We start from the raw sequence: 23697 nt of genomic DNA on the forward strand, positions 1-23697 counted from the left end.
TTCTCTATTTTAAATAACCTTCCAAAAAGATCATTTTACATTTCTGTGAAAAAAAGTTAGCTACTTTCCGTAGGAGCTTTGGGTTTGGTTTAGGTCTCTTCATTAATGAAACTTGTGTTGAGTTTCTCTTATGACAAAACTGATTAAAGAATAGAATTAAAACAAAAAGCTGGAAAATATTTTAAAAAACACCAATATTATTTTGAACTTGCCATTTTAGAAAAGGAAAGTCTCTACTCTATATACCTCTATATGCTCATTTTATTTTAAATTTGTGAGTAACTTTGGTTTTTATGCAAAACAGTTATGTAATTCTTAAGGTGATGAGAGGGGGATCCTTGGTGAAATTTCTTAGTGTTTTCTTCATTTTCTGTGCTTTAGCTATTGCATGAGTTTGCTAAAATTTGGGAATCCTGCTGCTTTTTAGTGTACATGCATCCACATGCAACTTCAGTGCATGTTAATGGTAAAGTAGAAATGAACAGCCAAAGTTGTTACTACTTGCTGCTAAGTGACTTTTGTGTTTGGCTTTTTGTGTCCTTGGTGGTGGGTGAGGGGGAGATTTGTGTTAAATTTCTAGAAAAAAAATTAAATTCCTTTCTTTTCAGGAGAGTCTTGCTGTTGTTTATACCACGAGCTGCCCTGGTCAGTACACCATATATGAGCCTGTCATTAGACTGAAAGGTCAAGTGAAAACTGTACCTTCTCAGAGACCTTTCAGTCTGAAAGAAGTTCAGAGCAATGCATTGGACTCTCATCACCTAAAAGCACTTCAGCCAGTTGAATATAAAACTCTTCAGAGCATACTACATGAAATTGGAGGCACTGGTGCATTTGTTTTCCTCTTTGCTAGGGTAAGGGGACTGGAGGAGTAGGGTGTTGTGTATGTGTTCTCCCATATAAAATTTTCCTTGTATCTTGAGTAGAAAATCACATTATTCTAGCTGCCTTGCTCTATTCTGCATGTGATGCTTTTCTGTTGAAGAAAAATTGTGGAAAATACCTGCAGCATAAGACTGCATCATGCAGGTTGTCTTAAACTGGAAATATAATTATAACTCTGTTGTATTATGGCTTTTATAATATTGCCAGTATGTAAGATGGAGTTACATTCTGATTTTGAAATGGCCTTTTAAATATCAAAAGAGATTATCTTTAGGAATGCTTTAGAACTGATTATATTTTTTTCTCTCATTTTGAGAAATTTATTGCATATCTCTAACCACAGGATATTCACAATGCAAGCATGAATAAATATGAAACTACATGGTGTGCAGAGCTTTATTTTTTTTTTTTAGTGAATAGTGAGAGCTTTTTGGGGATAACTGTTCACCTGTCTTCAAAGGCTTATCCTAAGAAAAATGGCTATTTGAAAAATAGTAAGGCCTTAACTTAGTTACTGCTCAACTGTGACCTGTACATGGAGAGGGCAATATTTGTGCTAGCAGTCTCTGAAGTACTGCAGTTAATTGAAAATACTACTGTAGGGCTAAGACTTGGCTAATTTATATACCTCTCGTATTGCTCTGAGAGATATGGTGAGAGTAGTAACAAATGCACATTAGATAATGGTTATAAGGACACTGGCTGTTGTAATTTCAGCACTGATAGTGAGCTCTGAGGTGAAAATCCTAATGCATGTTATTTGATTGTGTAAATTTATGCTGAGTATCTGCTATAGATCCTGCTGGAGACTGTTTGCATCAGTAAGGGAAGCAAACAATAGATCAGCTGTGAGACAATACAGGTCCTATAATCCAGGTGTATAAATGTCTAAGTGCAGCAGAATTAACAGGTACATGTCAAGAGAACCTACAGGACCTGAAATCCCATTAATGTGAGATTTCATTCTTGTATTTTTTTTTGGTAAAAATACTAGTTGCTCTTGGACCTCAAGAATTGTAGAAAGCAAAGAGGGGGAAAGGATTCATGGTATTCATCTATAAATTTGCTGGTCTCTTTATGGATAAAATAAAACTTCAATGTTAGACATTTACAGCTAGACTTAGTACAGAACTTCAGGAACCTTTTTTCATAGCTTAAACACTTAAAAAAAACCCCATTTTTTCAGGGCAAACAGTTGATTATTATTAGTGGCTCATGTATTTCACAACCTTGTTACTTTGTAGTATGGCAAGTACCTTCTACTTAAAATTTATTTAGAACAGATTTTTTTCTTTGAAAGGGATTCTTGTAATGGGACTTGTATTTACTTGGCAGATCATAATTTAGCACAGTAGAAATTATCACTTCAAGTACAATATCTCAATGTACACACAGAAAAAATGAAGGTTATGTACATAATCTCAAATGCTTCAGAAGAGAGTTAATCCCTAAGTAGTTGCTTATGGATTAAGTTACTTAGGAGTGCAACAAAGCTTTTTTTATAGATGTTTCCGACTTAAACTGTCTTATTAAATTTGCCTTTTCCTCAGGTAGTAGAGATTAGCAGCTGTGAAGACACTCAAGCTTTAGCACTACAACTTATACTGTCTTTAACAAAATACAATCAACAGAGAATACAGGAGATGGACAACTGTAATGGTTATTCTATGATTCGTCGGGTGTTGATCAAACCAAAATGCATAGTTGGATTTTGCATGCTGAAGGTAAAGTCTTCTTCTAAACCTGATATTTTGTTCAATATTAGGACAAATCTAGAAACCTCTGAGGTTTTAATTATACATTTGATGCTGCTTTTACAAAGGCAGAACTATGATTTGAAGCAAGATTAGTGTTGACCAGGTAGATGTTTTCCCTATCAAGAGTATGCTGTCACTTTAAATATTTTAATTTTTATAAATGGGATTGAACAATTGTAATGCTTTGTTTTGATACTCAAAAAAATTCCCCCCTCTTTAAGACTCTCCTTGAAGGATGCTGCAGTGATGAGATTCTCTATGTAAATGAAAATGGGCAATTCCAGCTTGACTCAGATTCTACTGCAGTTATTCAAGATGTCCAGTTGCTAGAAAAGCTGCTGCTTGACTGGAAGATATGGTCTAAAGCAAAGGTAAGTACTTTAATTTTGGAAATACTTCAGATTTAAAAGTCAGTATTTTAAAAAGAATAAAGTATTGTCATGTCTGAAATTAATCTCTCCAGTTACATGTTAGTAAATGAAGAGTAGTTGTAGTTAGTTAATTACTATGATTTTCTAAAATTAATGTTCCTTGTTTTCTTTGAATAGCTGTTAGTAATATCAGTCTCCTATGATTATTGATGGAGGTAGCCTTAGTGTGTTAAATTCTGTGAATGTGCTGTATGCATATGATTTATTTGAATTGATAAATTTTTTGTGGAAAAACTAAGGAGGACCTGTTTTCTCTTGGAGTTAAACTGTTGGAAATAACTGTTTTGGGTTAATATAGCTAAGAAAGTACAAAACTAATTTTAGACAAATAATTTTTTTGTAGCTTCATCATTAAAACATGCTGAATTTTGTACAAGCATGACTTTACTGATTAGTTTCGAACTTGTTCTGACCTGACCATTTGCACTCATTTAGTCATCATCTTAGGTGTAAGACTAACTTGACTTTGTGTTTGTTTTTGGTTTTTTTCTCCCTCAGTATATAGACTCACAAATATATTTTTGAAGCTGTGTTCCTGTTTTTTGTTTTTCAGCAAGGTGTTTGGGAAACCCTATTAGCAGCTCTAGAAATCCTTATCAGAGCTAACCATCACCAGCAGATGTTTAACATTAAACAGCTATTGAAAGCTCAAGTGGTCCATCACTTCCTGTTAACTTGTCAGGTCCTGCAGGTACTTCCACTCTGAAATCTTACTTTGTGCTTGGCAAATAGTCATTTTTATTTGGGGAGGGTGGGGTAGAGGGATTAAATTCTGTAGCAAAAGTTGAGTAGACTGTCCTCTGTGCTTCCAGACTACTTCCATCTTGTACACGTATTGTTGCTGTAAACTGGTTCAGTTCCCCACTGGGTGCTCCATTTGCTGCTGGGCAGGAGGAACAAGAGCTTGAACCATGTGGTGTGATTTGGGTATCTAGACTCTAGGTTGCTTGCACAGGCATACACCAGGAGCTGAAATGAACTGTCCCTTTTATACAGAAGTACCTGAGATGTCTCTTGCTGGTTCTTGTCTATGTTACTGAAAGCCAGATACTGTGCAGGTAGTGAAGCTGTCTGTGCTGTATCTCAGCACACCTAATGGGGCAGCCTGACTGCTGTGCTCAGTCTGAGCACTCATCTCAAAATTTTGGTACAGTAGTAGCTTCCTCCCTGGCATGGAAATAGCTATGCCAGAAAGGACTTTAGAGAAATGCTTCAGTCCTTTGATAGACACTTGTTAAGAACGTGACTTTGAAATGGTTTCCTGCTTATAGTACATGTATCCGTTTGTGAAAATAAGTATTGTAATCACCTTTTCCTGTACTCTTATTTTCTACCTTACATTCTTTTTTACTCTGAGTTTCTCACTTCAGCACATAACATTTTTTATTGGGTTTTTTCTTCTTTTAATGATTTTTTTACAGAAATATTTTCTTCATTTTAGTATCTGTAAATTTTTAGTTTCTTCATTTTTATGTGGTGTTCCCTACTTTTGGAACTTGCTAGTTAACTTCTCAAATTGTATATTAGTGCAAATGCCTAGATACAGAATGTTTAGTAATATTTCTCCTGTAATTTTGCATATTAGGGAAAAAGTTTTTTCTTGATTAAAAAACCACTCACATTGGTCAATGATTTGGCAATTTTGTGGGGACTGATGGAATGAAGGTGAAACTATATAAGCCATTTTCTTTGGAAAAACTTACTTAAATTAGCTTCATTTAATCTTTTCTCATAGCAGTCTCAGTTAAGGTGCTTGTGTATCAAAAAAGGAGGTAAATTTAGTGAAGTTGGAAAGAAAGAAGATAATCACCATGCTCACCTTTTGGCAGAGTTTCCCACAAGTTTCTTGAAGTTTTGTTCTAAAATCCATGTTCTTTTAATAATTTTTTTCAGGTAGCTGTTGTTGAACTATATAAAATGCTTGATTAAGCTGAAATTATAAATATAATAATAAATTAATCTCAAATGTGTATGTTCATAAAAATGGCTACTGAAGTGGAAATACAGATGACTCAGTGTGGTCCTGCTCAGAAATGTATTAATAAATTTGAATTACTGCTATTGGCAACTATTAATTTCTCTGCAAATATGTAATCCAATGAGAATAAACAATACTTTCAATGGTGATTCATGTTCTAAAGTTCCAGCATTTCATGGCAGGGCAGTATAGTATGCTCATTTTCCTAAAAATCAACTTGCATAACATATGTAATATTTGGTTCATGATGCACTGAGATAACATCCAGGATGTACAGTAGCTTCTCTCATAATTAAAAAATACAACTTTATTAGCTGAGCTTCTTTTCTTGTCTGTTCTAATACAGCATGACAATTTAAAAAAAAAAGACAGTTTGTCAAATTAAAATTGCAAGTAGCTTACAGTTGTACTACTCTTTCTTTCTAGGAGCATAAAGAGGGACACCTTGCATCCCTGCCTCGAGAGGTTTGCAGGTCATTTGTGAAAATAATTGAAGAAGTACTTGGTTCTCCCCCAGACCTGGAATTGCTGACACTGGTCTTCAATTTCCTCTTAGCAGTTCACCCTCCCACTAATACATATGTTTGTCACAATCCTACCAACTTCTACTTTTCCCTGCACATAGGTAAATATGCTACAGTTAGATAAACAATAAGATAAAAATCTGGGAATAAACTAATATTTTAAAAAAACTTCCCTGTATTTTAATGACTATGTATTAAAAATTATTGAACTGTTGGAACTTAATACTGTAACTACTTTTACTTTTCTGAAACAGGTTACAGTTAGACTTTACTTGGAGAGCTTTCTTCTGTCTGTAGCCATAGATAATTTCTCTGGTGGTTATGCCTTAACTTTCATAAAGTTTGATGCTGCTAAATGATATGCTTAAGTTTAGCTGCCTGTGTGGACATTTGTCTGGGGGCAAATTTAGAAAAAAACATCCAGCTTACTTGTAAATGGAACTTCTTCCAAAATCTGTGTTTGTCCTTTCTCCACTTGTACTTTCTTGCTTCCTGTAACTACATTCCAAGAAAAATAAAGGACACATGGAGCATTTTTTGCAGCTGATGATTTGCGCTGCAAGGCATCATTGCCAAGCCCCATCAGTTCATTGCAGACAAACTCCTGTCAGTGCCTGTGGGGCTTGAGGGGAGCGGACCTGGAACAACAGCTGCTCTAATATATCTATACTGGATGGTCATGTTGGCCAAATGATGGATGTGAGCTTTAAAAAATATTTCTTTGTCTTCTTAAAAATGTGAAACAATGTATAGTTCGTGCTTTAATATTAGCATTGTACAACCTAAGCTATAACTTAGGTAAACATGGAAAGCATCATCCAAGTCTGAAATATTTTCTCCTTTTGCAAATACCTGTGTACCTCAAGGTTTAGTGATCAGTTTCAAAGGCAGCACACTTGTATCTGTCCTCTAATACTAACTATTGTAAAATTCTGAGTAAGGGGAGAATGCCTGTTTTGATACCTGAAGTCTTTTTAGGCTGTTTGAGAACAGCCACCTGTTTTTGACATGACAAAAAGTCAGTTGTCATTACTTGTATAACTGTCTTTAAATGTAGTTGTTATAGTATATTGTAGTATTTTTATTGTTCTAAAGTAAATTTTGAAGTAATACCACTAAACAAAAAGGGTTTTTCCTCAGTTTTTTAGACTTGAGAACTTCTCATTAGCCTCCAGTGATCAGCTCCAAATGTAACCACCACTCACTGCTGTGAGTGTAATTTATCAGCAATGCAAACATTAAAAGCTTTTATGTAACTTTTCCCCTTTTCTTTCTAGATGGCAAAATTTTCCAGGAGAAAGTTGAATCACTTAGGTACCTGAGAAATTCCAGCAGTGGTGGGAAGTCGGTAGACAATTCTGCATTTGTGATTACATCTCCAACTGGATTTACAGCTTTACCACTGGAAGGTAAAACAGTTCTGGAAAAACAAGAATGTTAAGACACAATCCTTTGGTAAATGACTAGAGTGCCCAAAAGTGTTACTTTCCCACAGATATTTCTTAAAAAGCTCCTCCTGTCCCTTGGAGCTTGATGCCTGAACAGCAGAGTAAGAAGGATGGAACAGAACATGCTACCTAAATTGCTCTTCATTCTTAAGTTGAAACAAATTGCCAGGCTGATGGCTCAGGCAGTGAAATGCATCAGATAAGCAGAAGCATTTCACTTGTTAAACAGACCTAGAGATGTATGAGAGTGCCCTGACCAGGCAACAGCTGAAGTAGTCAGCCTTAAGCAGCTATCTTATCTGGGCAGAGAGCACTAAGCTAATACTTTTTTTTCTTTGTGCATAATCCCTAACATCCACCCATATATTTCAGATCATGTGTGACTGGCTGTATTCTGGGTATCACAATGTAATACCTTTTACAATTGATATCTTTTTGCTGTTTTGTGTAGGAAAAGGAAATTGAGTCTTTAAGCACTAGTTCAGTTGAAACAACTTTATTCAAATTTTTTAGCTTTTCGGTAAAGTGGTATGAAGAACATATCACAGCACTAAACTGTGTATGGAATCAGTCCTTTTCCCCATGTGGAAAACATATGAAAACCCATTCTTCTAAATAAGTACTTTTAGTATTTTTTTTATGTCAGTATTACCAAATTATTGGTTTTGAACAGAGACTGTTCATGTGTACCAGAGAAATACTCAACATAATTTTTTGTGAAAATGTTTGCGTGATTGTGATTCTTAATTTGAATTTCCAAATTTATATAAATAAATGTTTAATTTATATACTCTTATATTTAATCAGGGGTTATAATAGTGATAGGACAAGGAGTAATGGGTACAAATTAAGAGGAGAAGTTTAGGTTAGGTGGTAGGAAGAAATTTTTCACTGTGAAGGTGGCAAGACACTGGAACAAGTTGCCTGGGGAGACTGTGGATGCCCCAACCTTGGCAGTGCTCAAGGCCAGGTTGGATGAAGCTCTGAGCAACCTGGTCTAGTCGCAGGAGGTGCTGGGACTAGAAGATTTTAAAAATGCATTCCAACACCTTAACACTGTATGATTCTATAAAATAGCAGAATTGTATGTGTGTTAGGTAACTGCTACCTGCATGTGGATTTGCAGTTTTTTGTTGTACTACCCGCTGATGTGTGTGAAAGCTTGACTGTAAGATTGCTACAGTTGTGTAGATCTCCCTTGTTGCTGAAGACCAGCTTGGTCTGGCTCTGTGGGTACATGTATGTGTGTATGTATATTCATGTATTTCTTTCATATATTTCATAGATTTATCATAAAAAATACATTCCTAATGCATTGTGATTGCCTTAATAGTAACTGATGCAGTTTTCAAAATATTTGTGAATGAAAAAATCTCATTTTCCTAGTCTAACAGGTAACTGCTTTTACCAGTCTTGTATACAGACATCTTTCTCTCTCAAAACTATATTTTGTTAAAGACTTGTAATATGCTCTGAAAGTTTGACTGTTTTATGTCAAAATGTGCAGTTAAAAGCAAGCACTGTTAATTAAAACATGTAGTTATTTGTTCTAAATTTGAAGTATGTGTAAAACCTTGGTGCAAAAGAGTTGCTGAGTAGAAATATGATGTCCACTGAAACACTGCAGATTTGACCTCTTACACAAAGCTCCAGATAGAACAAGCTGCTTTATTTGACCATTCTTTGAGCAAGAATTCTGGTGTAGACATCTCCAGATGTGCCCTCCACCCTCTGTGATTCTGTAATAGTTCCTGCTGAGGGTTAGGTGAAAGGATTGTAACTTAAATCTAAAACCTCCTGTATATTGGCAAAAATTACTTTGCATTTTATTTCTTTCACATTTGTGACTTGCTAAATATATGGCTGCATAATAGTTTAATATCTCTACTTTGATTACCCAAATCTGAGTTATGTTAGGCATTGAATCAGTTTTGCACATAAAATTAACTTGGGTCACAACAATTTTAAATAGGTGAAGAGTGTATCATTATTAGAAAAGCTGGGTTTTAGTGTGAAAGGAATGCTTAAGATGTCCTTATTTCTCTAGGGAGCACTTCCAAGGCTAGTGTACAGCAGAAGATAAGCTCTCAGGCACCTAGAAGGCTTTCTAAAAGCTTACCAGCATCACCTACTTCCTCACCCCAAGTTCATCGAAAAAGACTGAAGGAAAGAATGGGAGGCAGTGTTGATGACCTGCAGATCCTTGGTGAGCGTGACTACGTTGATCTTCAGGGTAGAATTGGTTTTGTAGAAAGTTCTGAAACCATGAAGAGAGTACAGGAAGAACTCTTCCTTAGCAGCTGTGAGTCTGCAAAAACAGTTTGTGACTCAGAGCTAACATCTGCCGAAACATTTGAAGATATTGCAAAAGAAGCCGAGTTATCTGAAAGTGCATTGGAGAGTAAAGAAGCTGATACAGACCTGAAATGTAGTGAAGCTGCTGCTGGTGGTGCAGCTGAGGCATCACTGCGGCGTCCAGACCATCTGAAAGGCCTGCCTTCATTTCAGAAGGGACAGGCTCACTTTGCAGGGCTGGGGTTGGCATTCTCTGTTCTTGGAGCCTCATCAGCCATTGCTCGCTGGCCAAGCTTTGCTGACAAGAGTGTTGTTCCTGAAGACTGGGACAGTCTCGCTTTTTCTTCACCTAATGAGAATACCCCAAAGCCATCTGAAAGCCCTGATGACAGGTAAGCACAGAAAATAATAAGTTAACATGAGCTTTAATTTCACAGTTCTTGCTCGATTAGTATTCCATAAAAATTCAAAGTCTGAAAACTAATGGAATGTTTTCAGTGACTGTCATACACAAATTTATTAAGCTTTTAGTGTATAGAATGTTCTGTTGTTTCAGTTTTTTTTGTATTTACATAACAAATTTTTAAAATCAGGATTTTTGCTATGTACAGTAAAAGTGGGAACTGCTCACAAAAGAAAGTAGTTCTGGTCAGATTATCCTTTTTACTATCTGCCATCTAAAAATAAGTGTTAATGAAGATTGGTGGCTAGGAGTATTGGAGAAATGATGTCTTCCAAATTTCTAATCTGAACCCTCTTTCTGTCCCTCAAGAATTTTAATTTTGCATTTTTTAACCTTTCCTGCTGTGGTGAAACATATTCCTCTGTTTTCAGCTGTGCAGAAGACTATCTTGTGCTTATCTGTTGTGGGTTATACGATCTCTTGCGTGGAGTTCTCCTAATCCTACCTGATATCATGCTAGAAGATGTGATGGACAAACTTATCCAACCTGATTATCTTATAGTTCTGGTGAACCACCCATCTCCTCTCATACAACAAGGAGTCATTAAAGTAAGCCTATATCAAATGTTTTCTCCTAAAAAGATGTCAACCAGTATGGTTAACATGTTGGAAATGTGGTGGGTTTTTAATATTTTTGTTGACCTTTCTTCAGTTTTCTACTTTTGAGTTTTAAGATAAGTTTTCACCCTACGGATTAAAAAAAAATAAAAACAAAACCAAGCAAATTACAAAGCAACAAAAACACAGACTCTTTGAATAGATAAATATAGTCCCTAATGTAAGCCAAAGGCCTTAAGAGCTTATTGATAGCATTACCATTGTAAATGGAAGCAACAATGCAGAAAGTCAGTGACACAAAACATGATGCAATGTGTAAAAGTGCTTGCACCTTGGTTTGACTTGTACAAGAGTTGACTTTGAGTTATTCTGAGGAGTCATCCACACATTTGTGGACTGAAGAGGGACTTGAGGCTTCAAAATGTTTTCACAGATTTTTGTAGTATTAAGGACAGTGTTTCTGTATGATTATATTATGTAGATAAAAAACTTTGAGTAGATTTCTATTTTAATTTGAGAAAGAAAAAGACAGTATGGCTTTATTGAGAATGAATGTCATGCATGCATTTGCACGCACACTGAACTGTAAGATTGAACAAATATAAAAAGTTTGAGTATTTATGTATGCATTTGCTAACTGTTGTTTGATTTCATCTGCCCCAAACTTAATGAAAAATGTGAGTGTGTTCAGATTAAAAATATATCATCAAATATATAATTGATGGTATAATTGATGTTTGCAATCTTGAATTTAAAAAATTTAAATGACAGACAATAATTTCACTTTCAGGGCAGTTATATTAAATGTTTCATTCTTACACTATAATTATGCATTTATTTTTAGTTGTTGGATGCATATTTCAACAGAGCAAGGAGGGAGCAGAAGGAAAAGTTCTTAAAGAACCGTGGCTTTTCTTTGCTAGCCAACCAGCTGTATCTTCATCAGGGGACTCAGGAAGTTGTAGAGTGCTTTTTGGAAATGCTTTTTGGCCGCTCTGTTGGCTTGGATGAAGAGTAAGTAATGCTGTGCTTTTAAGTGCTGTAACAATATGTGAGTTCCAAACAGTGCACTTTGCTGGTCAGCAACCATAAAAAAAACTATTCAAGACTATTTTGGTAGGTTTTGCTTGTTTAACATTGAAATGTATTAAAATCCTTAGGGCTATTGTGTGGCCCTTAAGCTGTTTGTAAGCAACTTCATCTGAGGGAGGCTCTCAGCAGGGATCTTGTAAACACTCAGACTCTCTGAGTGCCTCAGAGACCTTGAACTCAAATGTTGTGTAATCAGTTTAACTCTCTCTGTCACTAGACTTCTCTTGGATTTTGGTAGGTAATTCAGGAAAAATCTTGATGCCACAGCTACTTCCTTATCTTGGCTCCAAATTTAAATGACTGTCTCTTTTAGGGAAAAATCCCAAAGATATACCATTTTCATGAACTGAACAGCCATCTTATATTGATAGAAAAGGAGATTACCTTTAAGCAGACAGCTAAGTAAATTATATTTTTTAGAATTAACCTGACTACTTAATGCTTGTACAGAAATCACCTGAGTAAATATATTCATTGGAAAAATCTTGCAAAAAGTTCCTTATGAATTACTGCCTCTGCAGGATTTGTAGCCAAATTACTTTTGCCTCTTGACCTGATCTTCACCACTCAAAAGCTATTTTTGTTTAACTGCAATATCTAGTCATGGCTGCGTAATTTGTCCCAAGGCAGAGAACTGTTACTTCTTCAGGATTTATTATGGGGCTGGAAAGATAATTCCAATGTCTAATGTCTCAGGTTTTTAGGATTGTATATAATAGTCATATTATAGGGCTGATAACCTCATGAGAGTAATGTAGTTTCTTAGTGCATAAATAAAAGAAGGTCTGAAGCACTGCTTTGAATTCTGCAATCACTATAAGCCAGGTGCCAAACTTAATTAAACCAATGGATAATGGGATATCAAACCTGCTGCCAGTCAATTTGTTATTGTTACAGTGATGACAAGCTGTGTCTGTTCTCTTCATAGTGTCTGCAGTAGTTATAATAGCGACATTGGAAGGGTCATGCACCATTTTTCTACACTGATTAAAAACTCCTCCATTTTCATGAAGTCTGTATTGTAGGCAGTTGGTAGTTAGCTAAGACATCAGATTTACTTTTTAGGCACGTCATTTCTTTGTGGCTGAAATGAAAAGTTTATTTTTCTCTTATTGGATTTTTTAGTAGATAGCTATTGTTGCTACAATGAAACATAGGAAATTACCATGGACATCTTTGCCAAAATACAAGCATGTGATACATAAATGGTATTCCAGTTGTCTGTACTGTTTTTGTTATCAGAGTGTTCTTTAGGATGCCATTTACTCATATTTCTGCTAACAGATTTGATCTGGAAGATGTCAAGAACGTTGGACTCTTTCGAAAATGGTGTGTCATTCCTGTTCTGGGTCTAATAGAGAATTCCCTCTATGATAACGTTCTGCTGCATAACTGCTTCTGTCTCCTCCTGCAAATCATAAATTCCTGCTCAAAAGTTGCAGACCTGCTCCTTGATAATGGTTTGCTTTATGTGTTGTGTAATACACTGGCTGCTCTCAACGGACTGGAAACAAAGTGAGTATTGTGTCTGTTGCTATCAAATGTTCTAGGCACAGCCTTAAGGCTAGCAAGAAATTACTGTATTCATTTTTTCTACTTTTTGAAATTGTTAGAGAGCATGTACAAAATACTGGGTTTGAGGTTTTCAACTTTATACCTGTAAGTTAATGTTTAGTCAGTTCAAATAGTGGAATATAAAATGTTCTTTCCATACCTTAAACATTTTAAAATGACATTTTAAAATGTGAGATTGTCACACTGTCTGCACTTTCAATGCTTTTCTTAATAAACCTGAATAGTAAGATAAAGGCCCAGGAAATGGTACATTCTACTGTCTCTATGGCCAATATCAAAACTGAAGAAAAGTCTCTCCTGTACTGCCTATGATTTAATATTTGAGATTTTTCAATGACTTTATTAGAGATAAAGATTATGTACTTTAAAAAATATTATACAGGGAACAAAGGAGAAGACAGGGTTTTGTTATTTTATTTCATTAGTTGGTATCCTGAAGAAATGGAAAGGTTTCCTTTTTACCTCAATATAGTTTTTGTTCAGCATGATTACAAAATGAGATTGTCCTGATACTTTTTTGAGAAATATAGGCTTTCAGACTTGTTCTTTAACTTAAAAATCTGATAGTAATACATCATTGCTTTTCCAATAATACTGTGCTGCACTCAGCATTAGAATGTCTCAAAAATTTGCAGGCATCCAATCTGCCAAAGTGAACACTAAAGAAATGTCTTGAGTTATAGTGTTCTAGTCTTCAACGGTGACACTTTTATATGAAGTACAACAAAATATTAAGTACAGTTGGCAGAAGTAGCAAGGGGAATAATAATGGGTCTTGTTAAGAGTTACAATCTACTAGAATTGTCATGTTTCTGGTAACTACAACTTTGTTTGCAGCATTCCCTTGAATGACTACAAGTTACTTGCATGCGATATACAACAGCTGCTGGTAGCAGTTGCAATTCATGCCTGCAGCTCCTCAGGTTCTCAATATTTTCGTGTTATTGAAGACCTCATTGTGCTGCTGGGTCATCTCCAAAATAGTAAAAATGCAAGGATGCAAAGTAAGTTGTCTGCTAATTTTTGGGGTCATGGGACTGGAAAAGTAAATCCCTTCCCCAGTTTTCTGTTTAATATTCCTGCTGAGGGAGAAGGGGGAGTTTTCTGGTGATGAATCTTTCTCTTCTAAGTGGTTCTCAAATTAGTTGTTTCCCTTAGGAGCCTGCCTTGTGGTCAAGAATTGTGTACTGCTAATCTGAAAAAATAGTGACTGCAAAAGTTCCTTAGGATATTTAAATGAAAACATGCTGTACAGTTTCATTTAGCTTGTTTTAGAGTGATCAAATTCAATGGCTTTTCTATGACAACTAATTTCAGTAGTGTCTGTATCTGTGGCATAGCAAAGTGACTTTGTGTGACTCCTGTGGAATCTAGAGTTTTGTAGCTCTTGACACATGTTGTGGTTTGACTTATTACAAATATCTGGTAAAAATTCCTGAAGATGTCATGTACACTTTGTATGCCTCTCTCTCTAGATATGGCAGTTGTTCTGCAGCTAAGAGTTCTTCAAGCAGCCATTGAGTTGATAAGGACCACAGCAAGCCAGGATGCTCAGGAGCAGGCCAGTTCAGCGCCGGCGCCCTCGGCACCACATCGCACAATGTTTCAAAAGCGCAAAGGCATCGCGGGTGAGTAGCGAGGTGTGGCATTCTTGTGCTTGCTCCTTCCTGTATGTATTGCTTGGTGATTCCATGGTATTACCACCTTTGGGGATTCTCTTAAATTCACAAGTTGCTTAGTAAAGATGTTTTTAAAGTAATTTGTAATGCTTGTAATAGCCAACCTTGCAGTAAGTTAATGCCAAAATCAAGGCAGTGCTTGTAACTAACACAGCCATAATGTGGAGGTTGCTTTGTTGCACAACTTTTCATTAGAGACCATCCTGAAATAAATACATGCCACTCCAAATGTATACTTAGAAGTGCCGCTGTGGTGGTGTTTTTAAAACCTGTGTTGAGTTCTAGCTTTAGCAGTAGTACTTTCCCTGTATTTGATAGCTAGTCAGTCCTTCTGTAAAGGTTTTGGAGTTGGATGTAAGTTGATTTTGTATGTCTCTTACAAATAAAGCTGCATTAAAGACTTCACAAAAGATACAGTTTAATAATCTGGGAAACACATACTATTTCCTGTTTACTATGGGAATGTTTCTCTTCATGGTCAGCTTTTGATGCCCTCTCTCCATCAACCTAATGAAACATTTTATATATATTTTCATTACAGTGAAAATGTTTTTATAATAGTGAACTTGGTAAAGCACTAAAGGTAAATAAAAATAGTTGTTTCCAAAAGAAGGAAGTAAGGTCAAGGCCTCCCAGTTCATTTCAAGAAAATTCTGAAGAATATTCTTGTGAGTTAGATACCGTGTTTCTATTAGTGCCCATAGGTATGGTACAAAATGTGTTTGCTGATATGTCTGGCTCGTCATTTCTGCTGATGAACCCACTCTGCAATATGCAAGATTTTGTTCTATCACTAATTTTTAATCCTTTATTCTATTTATACAATAAAAACAGGAATAAAAGTAGTGGGTTTGAATGTTTAGTTCCATGTTTAAAAGTATGGAAGTCATACAATAAATCTGATCCTGAAATTAACTCATTTCATGGTATTACTTATTATTTGAAATTTATATATTTATTCTAAAAAAGCCTTAACAATTAAAAATAAGAGACAAACACCCAATGAGACTTATGTTCCCTTTGATACTGATACATTTCAAATGTTTGTTTCATTAAATTATGTGAAATCTTTTGATTAAAGTAGTGACTGAGTGATGGACTTTTCATGCATTTTAGTAGAATTCTATTCATGCTTCTCTCATTAAAGGTTCCAGGAAGTTTTCACTTGCTCAGTCTGATGCTCTGCTGGTGAAAATGCGCTCGCTAGCAAGTGAGGAATTCAACATGATGATGCAGCGGAGAATGAGCCAAGAAAATCCTGTCCAAGCCACTGAGTCTGAGTTTGCACAAAGGTTACAGAGGCTGACTGTTTTGGCTGTTAACAGGCTCATTTATTTAGGTAGGATTTCTTTTTGTCTGTTTCTGTTTTGATGAAAAATTATTCTTGCTTTTGGAATGCTGAAGGGTTAGAGAGGAAAGTTGTTCTATTGACAGGAATTTAGTGGATTTATCCATAAAGCATTGTTCTCTGATTTGTCTCTCAGTATTATGTAACTGGCAATCTGGATAATGTTTTTATCTGAATGAACTGAACAAGCTGTTTTATTTCTACATTAGTCCATTCATGTGTTAGCTGCCTGAATTATTACATGAAGATTTAACTGCCAAAGGGAGCATCTGCTCTCTTAAAATGCAATTTTTCCATGAAATGGTTACATTGGTTAGCAAGACTTGATGACTTTGAGAGCTAGTGCAAATTCTGCAAAAGCAAGAGAGAGTGAAAGTATGGTAAATATATCAGTAAAGGCAGTATTTGATATAATGCCAACTAAAGGCTTGTAGGATTGTCTTGCTTGAGATGGTCCTGATCAATATGTACCTCTTGAATTTTAAGCCTCTACCGAAGAGTGCCTTGATGTACTGGGTATAACAGAAAATACAAGTCAAAGCAGAGCTTCGGCATCCCAGCTGGAAGTTCCCGAAGAGGAAAGCCAGCAAGAGCTAACTAGCAGAATAAATCCTTTTCTTAAAGAAATGGTCAAAATGTTGGTGGAAGGAATCAAAGTATCCATTGTAAGTAATTAGATGCTGTCCACGTTAAGCATATTTTATTCATAATGTTCCTTTATTAGGAACTTTCGTTCATAGTGTATTCTGTTCATAAATGCTTTTCTTACTGCCTTTGTCCATCCAGCTGTGGCATTAAATACTGTGACTTCCCATTTACTTGCAGTTATAAAATAAAAAATGGATCTATTGTGATTTTTACCTTTACATTTGGCAAAATTATTCTTGAACAAGAACACAGAACTTAAATAGACTTTCTTGTACTATGAAAATTTGCTTGGTCTCTTAAACTTCAACATTTAGGTTTGCTGAAGCCTATAAAACCAGATCTTCTGTGCATCCACAGGTGGTGGAGATTTTTTTGAGCAATATGTTTATAGTATATTTTAGAATTGGGAAGGAGAGCTTTCTCTTTTTTCAGTTCTTAATAAAGTGGTGAAAATCTTCTAACATACAGGTGTTAGCTTGTCAGCATTTCCAAGGCAATCAGTTTTTGCTTGGGTAATACAAAGTGTGTTATTACTCTTCCTTAGGTCATCTTGGTGAAAGCAGTTCTACCTAATTTTCTTTCTAGCTCAGAAAAATTACATTTGATAGGTGTATTATCTTTCCATTGTGCCATATTTGTTGTTCTTTTCAAAGATGGCAAGCTTTCTCTTGTGAAAACACACCTTCTTCTAATACTTGTTTTCTAATCTTTTGAGGTAATCCATTCAGAAAACTGGTGATTAATGTAAAACGGCTGTTGATTAAAATGAGTAATAAAGAAACCCTCTGGTTTTTAAATTCTCTACATCACAATTTTCACTTTCTGGATTGTTTTACTAGAATGCTTTTTAACCCATAATAATAATCACTATAGTAAACCAAAACACTTCTTTTGGTAGATAAAATTTTGTCTTGCATTTTGATCATAATAATCTGAAAAAATTGGTAGAAGAAAGTCCTAATCCTGTAATATTAAAAAGTTGTCTCCATTATTAGGGCACCAGCAGAATGAGCACTCCAAAACAGCAGTGGAACAGAATCCTCTTGTTATGTAAGGACACATTCCGTACGCAGCTTGGGAGGCTTCTTGTGCATAGCTTGTCTCCTGTGAGTCCTCTGCAGGAGAGGAAGCAGGCTTTGGAGATGGCACACGAAGTAAACCAGCAAGAGATTTTGCGTGACTGTCTCAGCCCAACTTTGCAAGTAAGCTCAAGAGTTTGTGAGAGAAGTTTCTAAAACCTATATTCAATTTTTGTTTAGATTTTATTATTATTTAGAACTGTATGTGGCAAGTTGTTCACTGCTACTTGTGCAATGTTTAGTGACTGGCAATTGTCATACAAAACACCTGGTGCACCTCTGCAATTGCTGTACCATCCTGAGGATAAATAAAATTAAGTCTGGGTTTGTTGGTGCTGTTCTGCATCAAACATATCCCCTGTGCTGTGCAGAGACAAAAGGTGATAGTAGTTTTAACATGAAGGATTTTACTGAGGAAGTTAGGACTTAATGTGCCCTAAAAAAGCAAATTAAGGAAGGAATTATCCTTGCTTTGAAACTCTTAACTGCAGACTTCCTGAAGCTTGTAAGAATTGATTTCAACTAGATTTTAAGAAGCAGTCAATCCTCAACCAAAGCAGTACTCTCTCTTTTCTTACTTGGCCTTTATTAGATCTTCTAGTGGGATTATGTATTCCATGTTCTTAAGTTAAAAAGCTGAATAGGCTCTCCCTGCTTTTCTGAGTTTGTCAGAGGAAAGCTTCTAATGGTGCTATATTAGTGCAAGCTTGAAAGCAGTCATTTATTTGAGTCACAAGGAGAAATCAGGAAGGAATGTTGCAGTTGGAGATCTTCAGGAACTGCAAGAATGAAATAAAAGGCATGCCTCAGTTTGAGTCACTGTATACTAAGGAGGGGAAGTATTTATTGGATTAGTTTATGGCACTCACATATTTCTGATCACGTATACATTATTCAAATGAATAAGTTTTATCAGGTAGAAAAGAGCTGATGCACTAGCAGTGGCTTCTGTGGGGAGCATCATGTTGAGTGCATTTATGACTTATGTCTGCTTAACTTCATTATCTGTCATCTCTAATTTGATTAATCAAATGAGGTGTACTGTTCTTGGCATGCAAAATTAGAAGTCTCTGGCACGTATTTCCTGAAGTATAAGGCTGCAGGAGCTGAGCACTGGGGAAAGAAACAGTTTTCTTGCAAGCCATTTGAAAAGTCACAAGATGCTGGGGCAAATTTTCCCATGTGAGGATAAAATTCAGCATGTTTTTCTAGTTTTATAAAAGTTTAACCATTAAAGTTGTCTTTTTCTTTAAATTTGTGAATAATTAGAAGAAATCTGCACAGTCTGACTAGAAAAGGGAATAAAAGTGGAGGGGAAAATATTGCTCAGTGTTGTGGAAATGAGCATGACAATACAATTTCCTCTTTCCTTCTTTTCATCTTCTAGCATGGGCCTAAATTAGTGCTCTATTTGTATGAATTAATGCACAATCACAGAGATGGAATGACCAAAGAACAACAAAGAGCAGCAGGAGACTTAATGAATACACTGAAAAGTTGTGGCTATAAATGCATTCCCCTGAGCCCACGACCAAAACCAGAGTTAATAAAAGCTTTGAAAGAGGTTTGTGAATAAAAACTTTGCTTTAAAAACTGGGTATATTTGAGATAGTTGTCTTATATAGGATCAGAGTTTAACTGCAGATTGTGGTGTTCTGTGGTGGATGGCTTATGCTTTTGGAATTCTATTTGGGTTCTCAATATTTCTGTCACATACTCTCAACTCTTCACAGCAAGCTCACAAGCTTCTTGGTTAAACATATTTAATCCAGAGGAAAATTATAATAAGCTACTAGTATCTCTTATTTTCAAGAAAATAATTTTTGATTTCTTGTGAAGAGAAGAGTTATATATAAATATAATAAAATGGCAGTAACTGAAATGAAGCCTTGCTGGCTTTAAATGCTGTGAAGGTATCAGTTGAACAGTTTTGTCACTCTTCCTTTTTAAAACTGGCATACCCTTTAGCCTCCCTTTCCTTATTTTGTCCATCTGAGAAAAGAAAATAATGTGTTAAACTTCCATTCAGGATCAGAAGAAATATGAGATGGAAGAAGGTGTAAACAAAGCTGCTTGGGAGAAAACCATGGCTAATAATCGGCAGAAGTGAGTACCTTAGAGGGGCTGCAAGAACTTTAAGAAATGTTCCCTGTTCAGCACTTCCCATTGCAAAGTTGCCTGTGTGATTATAGATGAGGTTTATTTCAAATTGACAGCATCATTAGCTTTCAGGCTTTTAAGTATGCTATTATATTAAAGGCATATGCATTTTGGTAGGTTGTATAATAAATGGCATTGTGTGAACCTCAATACTGATTTAGTTTTTTGCACATTTGCCATTTCACCCTTAATTTTATGACTATTGCATCTGTCCAATCAGCTTTCCTGTTGCTATGGTCTGTGCAATTAAATGTCTCTGCGACTAACCATGATTTCCACAAATTAAATACTGTATTCAGTATACAATTTGAATATTTTTGTGAGCTATGTAGACTACTGCTCCTTGACATAATTGTAAGTTTTAGTACATGGTGTTAAATTGAGTTTTCCATTTATTTAAATTTCAGGCTATGCCATGAAATCAGATTTGAGACATACACACAATGTGCTTGAAAGTAGGCAAGTGCAGTAGCTGTAAAGGTCAGCTTAGTCAAGTTCATGCAGACAAGTATTAAGACTTTGTTATGTTGAATGATTTAGGAGATTTAATCAGTGGTAAACTAATGTCCTTACCCCAGGTTTTTATTGTAATGACTATACATTAATTAGTCAAGCATGTTAACACATAGCCATTGACCTTCTGACTGGCTTGTCTTTGGCCAAAAGATTTTTTGATGGCTAAGAAGCAGAAGGTATTCATGAATCTCATTATGTAGGCTAAGTTATTCTGCATCTGCTGTAACAAGAACTCTACATATCTACTGCCAAACTGATTGTATTTTATGAGGGATTTTGGTCTTTCCCTTTTCAGTGTGTTTATTTCGCGTTTTAAAACACAACTCTTCTCCTCAGTCTCTTTCAGCGTCTAGATACAAAGTCTAAAGACATTTCTAAAATAGCTGGAGACATCACACAAGCTGTGTCACTGTCACAAGGAATGGAAAGGAAGAAAGTAATCCAGCACATCAGGGGGATGTATAAGGCAGAGCTGAGTGCCAGCAGACATTGGCAGGAACTTGTTCAGCAGCTTACGCATGATCGGTGAGTTTTCTCATCTTGGGGAAAAAGTGAGAGAGACTTGATGCCTGACATGTGCTTCTCATTCTAACCAGAGGCATATGAAATGGAGATTATACTAAAATTAGAATTACTTTTGCTAACCATCTGATAGTTAGACTTGTGAAAGATTTGACTATTTTTTTATCCTATCTTTTAGGGTCAGTAGCCAAGTAGTATTTCTATCCCATTTAGACAGTTTTTTTCAGTATATATATTTTGCTGTGCCTAATACAATGAAGTGTGTCCTAAAATTTTCATATCTTGCACAACATAGATGGAGTAAAACCACATTTTTGGTGTAATGTTACTCACATTAGCATCTAGATACTGTTTACTAAATAGTGTAGAACAAAGGATGTTAGTGTTGATAAGAAACCAAACTAGGGTATCTTCACCACTGCAGAACTAGTATTATCTCATGTTTGCAGCAGCAGAGTTTTCAAATTAGTATTGGATGCATTGTATTGCTGTTTTTGTTAGAGAGAGTAATTTCAAGAACAGTCTTACAGTAGCAGCTTGTGAAAAGTCATTCAGTGAAATAGCTCATGATAATAAACTAGAGAATTCAGTCTTTTAATACTTTTTCAGAAATAATCCCCTAGTGTACTTCTCTGCAATTTCTGTCTTCCTACTTGTTAAAGAGCAGAATTTACAAGCACATATACTGCCTCTGCTGCCAAACTCCTAATTTTTTTTTTTTTTTTTGGTCAGAGCACTCTGGTATGACCCAGTCTATTACCCAACTTCTTGGCAACTGGATCCAACAGAGGGCCCCAACAGAGAGAGGCGCCGCTTGCAGAGGTGCTACCTAACTATTCCAAACAAATACCTTCTCCCAGACAGGCAAAAACAGGAAGGTAATTAAAAAATTGTCAGTGTTTAATGTAGCCTAATGTCTGATTTGTAATGACTTTTACTGCCCTATTATTTGTGATTTCTTTATAGGTGTGATAAAAACTCCATTGTCTTACTTATTTGAAGACAAAACACATTCTTCTCACTCCTCTACTGTAAAGGACAAAGCTGCAAGTGAACATATAAGGTTTGTTTTGGATAACACATGCTTCTCTTTCCTGTCTTTTCCCAGTCAAATGAAACAGCTATCTAAAAAACATTTTTTTGTCTTAAAAACGTTTTTTATAAAAATCAAGTGGGAAATGAGACCAGTGTCAAAAATACTAGGCATTTTGCTTTACTCAAAAGCAAAAGACTACAGCTATCAAATACCATCTGGTGTGCTGTGGATAGGACCTGTGGGATAACCTGATGAGATCTCTTATTTTTGCTTAGTAGCACTGTCTGTCCTAGATATCTAAGATCTGGTAGGTCTTTCCATCAGAGTTCAAAAGCAAATTGTCTTTCCATCCTCTCTGCTATTATCACTGCATTACTCAGCTCTGCAGTTATATCAATTTGCCACCTGTTACAGGCACTAATACCGCATAAAATAACTGCAGAGAACATGCAAAGAAATAAGTAGAAATACACTCATAAGCAAGTCTAGAAAGTTGAGGTTCTATTTCTTTCCCTCTTTGGGATATGAACCATTAGTCATGTTCTTGGACAGGTTTTCTTCAGCTACAGCTTGGAGAAACCTTGAACCTTGGAGGCTGTTTAGTTTATGTTGGTTTTAGGTCTGCTAAAAGGTACATAAATCCATAAGGATAGGCATTTCCATAATCCATAAGCATTTCCACTTGGAAATATTTCAGAGTTAATCGAAGATGTGTAAGTGTAGCACCTTCTAGAGAGACTGCTGGTGAACTGTTGCTAGGTAAGTAGACTTTTCATTTTTATAAATACATTTTTGGTGTATTTACTGTATAAATGCAGTAAAGAGTCTGCTGTATATATAAACCTAGCTAATTTTAATAAGTAATTGATATGTTTCCAGACTTTGTAGATTACATACTTTATAGTTCAATTTTGCTTTCTCTGATGTTTTCATGAGTGCTTTTGGAACTGCAAATAAGTTTTAAGATCTGCAGACCACTTGCTGAAAGATGTGGAATCATAAATTGTATTTCTGTCAAGTACTATCTTGCCCCAGGTGCTATTCTTAGCAATCTTAACTCATTACTACTGTCATCATTTACCTTTTCATAACTATTTCTTGCTGCAGGAAAATGTGGCATGTATTTTGTTGAAGACAATGCTTCAGACACAATTGAAAATTCGGTAAGTGTTAGAATACATTGTCCAGCTTTAATTTTTCCAAATTATGGCCATGAGTAGCTTTCTTTTTCAGCAATTTCAGTGGCAGTAGTACTAGAGTTAGAGATCTCTGGACAAAGCTAGCCAAACTGATTAGTTTGGTTTGTGTTGCTTCTGTTGACCCTGGCTATGGAAGTGGTGGTGATAGAAGAAAACAGGAAAGATGTGGGCCTGAGGCTGGGAGGGAATGAGGAACAGGTGATGTGAGAGACTTCTGCACCTTGCAGTGCATTGCTTTGATCTTTGTTCATCAGCAAAGTGTACAGAGTTTGCTTTGATCTGTGCCTGAGGACTTGCCTTAGTGGAATCTGGAACACTGAAGTGCAGAAAGTCGCAGGTCTATGAATTGTGCTGTGCTCCACAGCATCTCATTCTTGAATTTTACATTATATATGATGTTCTAGCTCCTCCCTTTTCCTATACAAGAGGATTGTTTCATGAAGAAGTGGGAACTGAGCTAATCCTTCTGATACACGAAGACTAATGTGTAAATTGTTTATATAC

The 23697-nt window shown here is 35.8% G+C and overlaps 1 protein-coding gene across 1 annotated transcript in view; it reads left to right on the top strand.

Moving 5' to 3' along the window:
* Positions 1 to 23697, top strand: part of LYST (lysosomal trafficking regulator) — a 77583-nt gene that overhangs the window by 36435 nt on the left and 17451 nt on the right. Inside the window, exons 17-38 of the mRNA XM_063151604.1 lie at positions 609 to 854; positions 2436 to 2609; positions 2864 to 3013; positions 3627 to 3764; positions 5478 to 5676; positions 6853 to 6984; positions 9071 to 9710; positions 10153 to 10330; positions 11184 to 11353; positions 12716 to 12946; positions 13844 to 14010; positions 14482 to 14634; positions 15833 to 16024; positions 16520 to 16698; positions 17677 to 17883; positions 19148 to 19324; positions 19790 to 19866; positions 20773 to 20961; positions 21691 to 21836; positions 21925 to 22021; positions 22692 to 22753; positions 23102 to 23157. Coding sequence (XP_063007674.1) covers positions 609 to 854; positions 2436 to 2609; positions 2864 to 3013; positions 3627 to 3764; positions 5478 to 5676; positions 6853 to 6984; positions 9071 to 9710; positions 10153 to 10330; positions 11184 to 11353; positions 12716 to 12946; positions 13844 to 14010; positions 14482 to 14634; positions 15833 to 16024; positions 16520 to 16698; positions 17677 to 17883; positions 19148 to 19324; positions 19790 to 19866; positions 20773 to 20961; positions 21691 to 21836; positions 21925 to 22021; positions 22692 to 22753; positions 23102 to 23157 — 3960 coding nt within the window. The remainder of the gene's footprint in view (positions 1 to 608; positions 855 to 2435; positions 2610 to 2863; positions 3014 to 3626; positions 3765 to 5477; positions 5677 to 6852; positions 6985 to 9070; positions 9711 to 10152; positions 10331 to 11183; positions 11354 to 12715; positions 12947 to 13843; positions 14011 to 14481; positions 14635 to 15832; positions 16025 to 16519; positions 16699 to 17676; positions 17884 to 19147; positions 19325 to 19789; positions 19867 to 20772; positions 20962 to 21690; positions 21837 to 21924; positions 22022 to 22691; positions 22754 to 23101; positions 23158 to 23697) is intronic.

Source organism: Melospiza melodia, chromosome 3 (assembly GCF_035770615.1).
Source record: "Melospiza melodia melodia isolate bMelMel2 chromosome 3, bMelMel2.pri, whole genome shotgun sequence".
NCBI lineage: Eukaryota > Metazoa > Chordata > Aves > Passeriformes > Passerellidae > Melospiza > Melospiza melodia.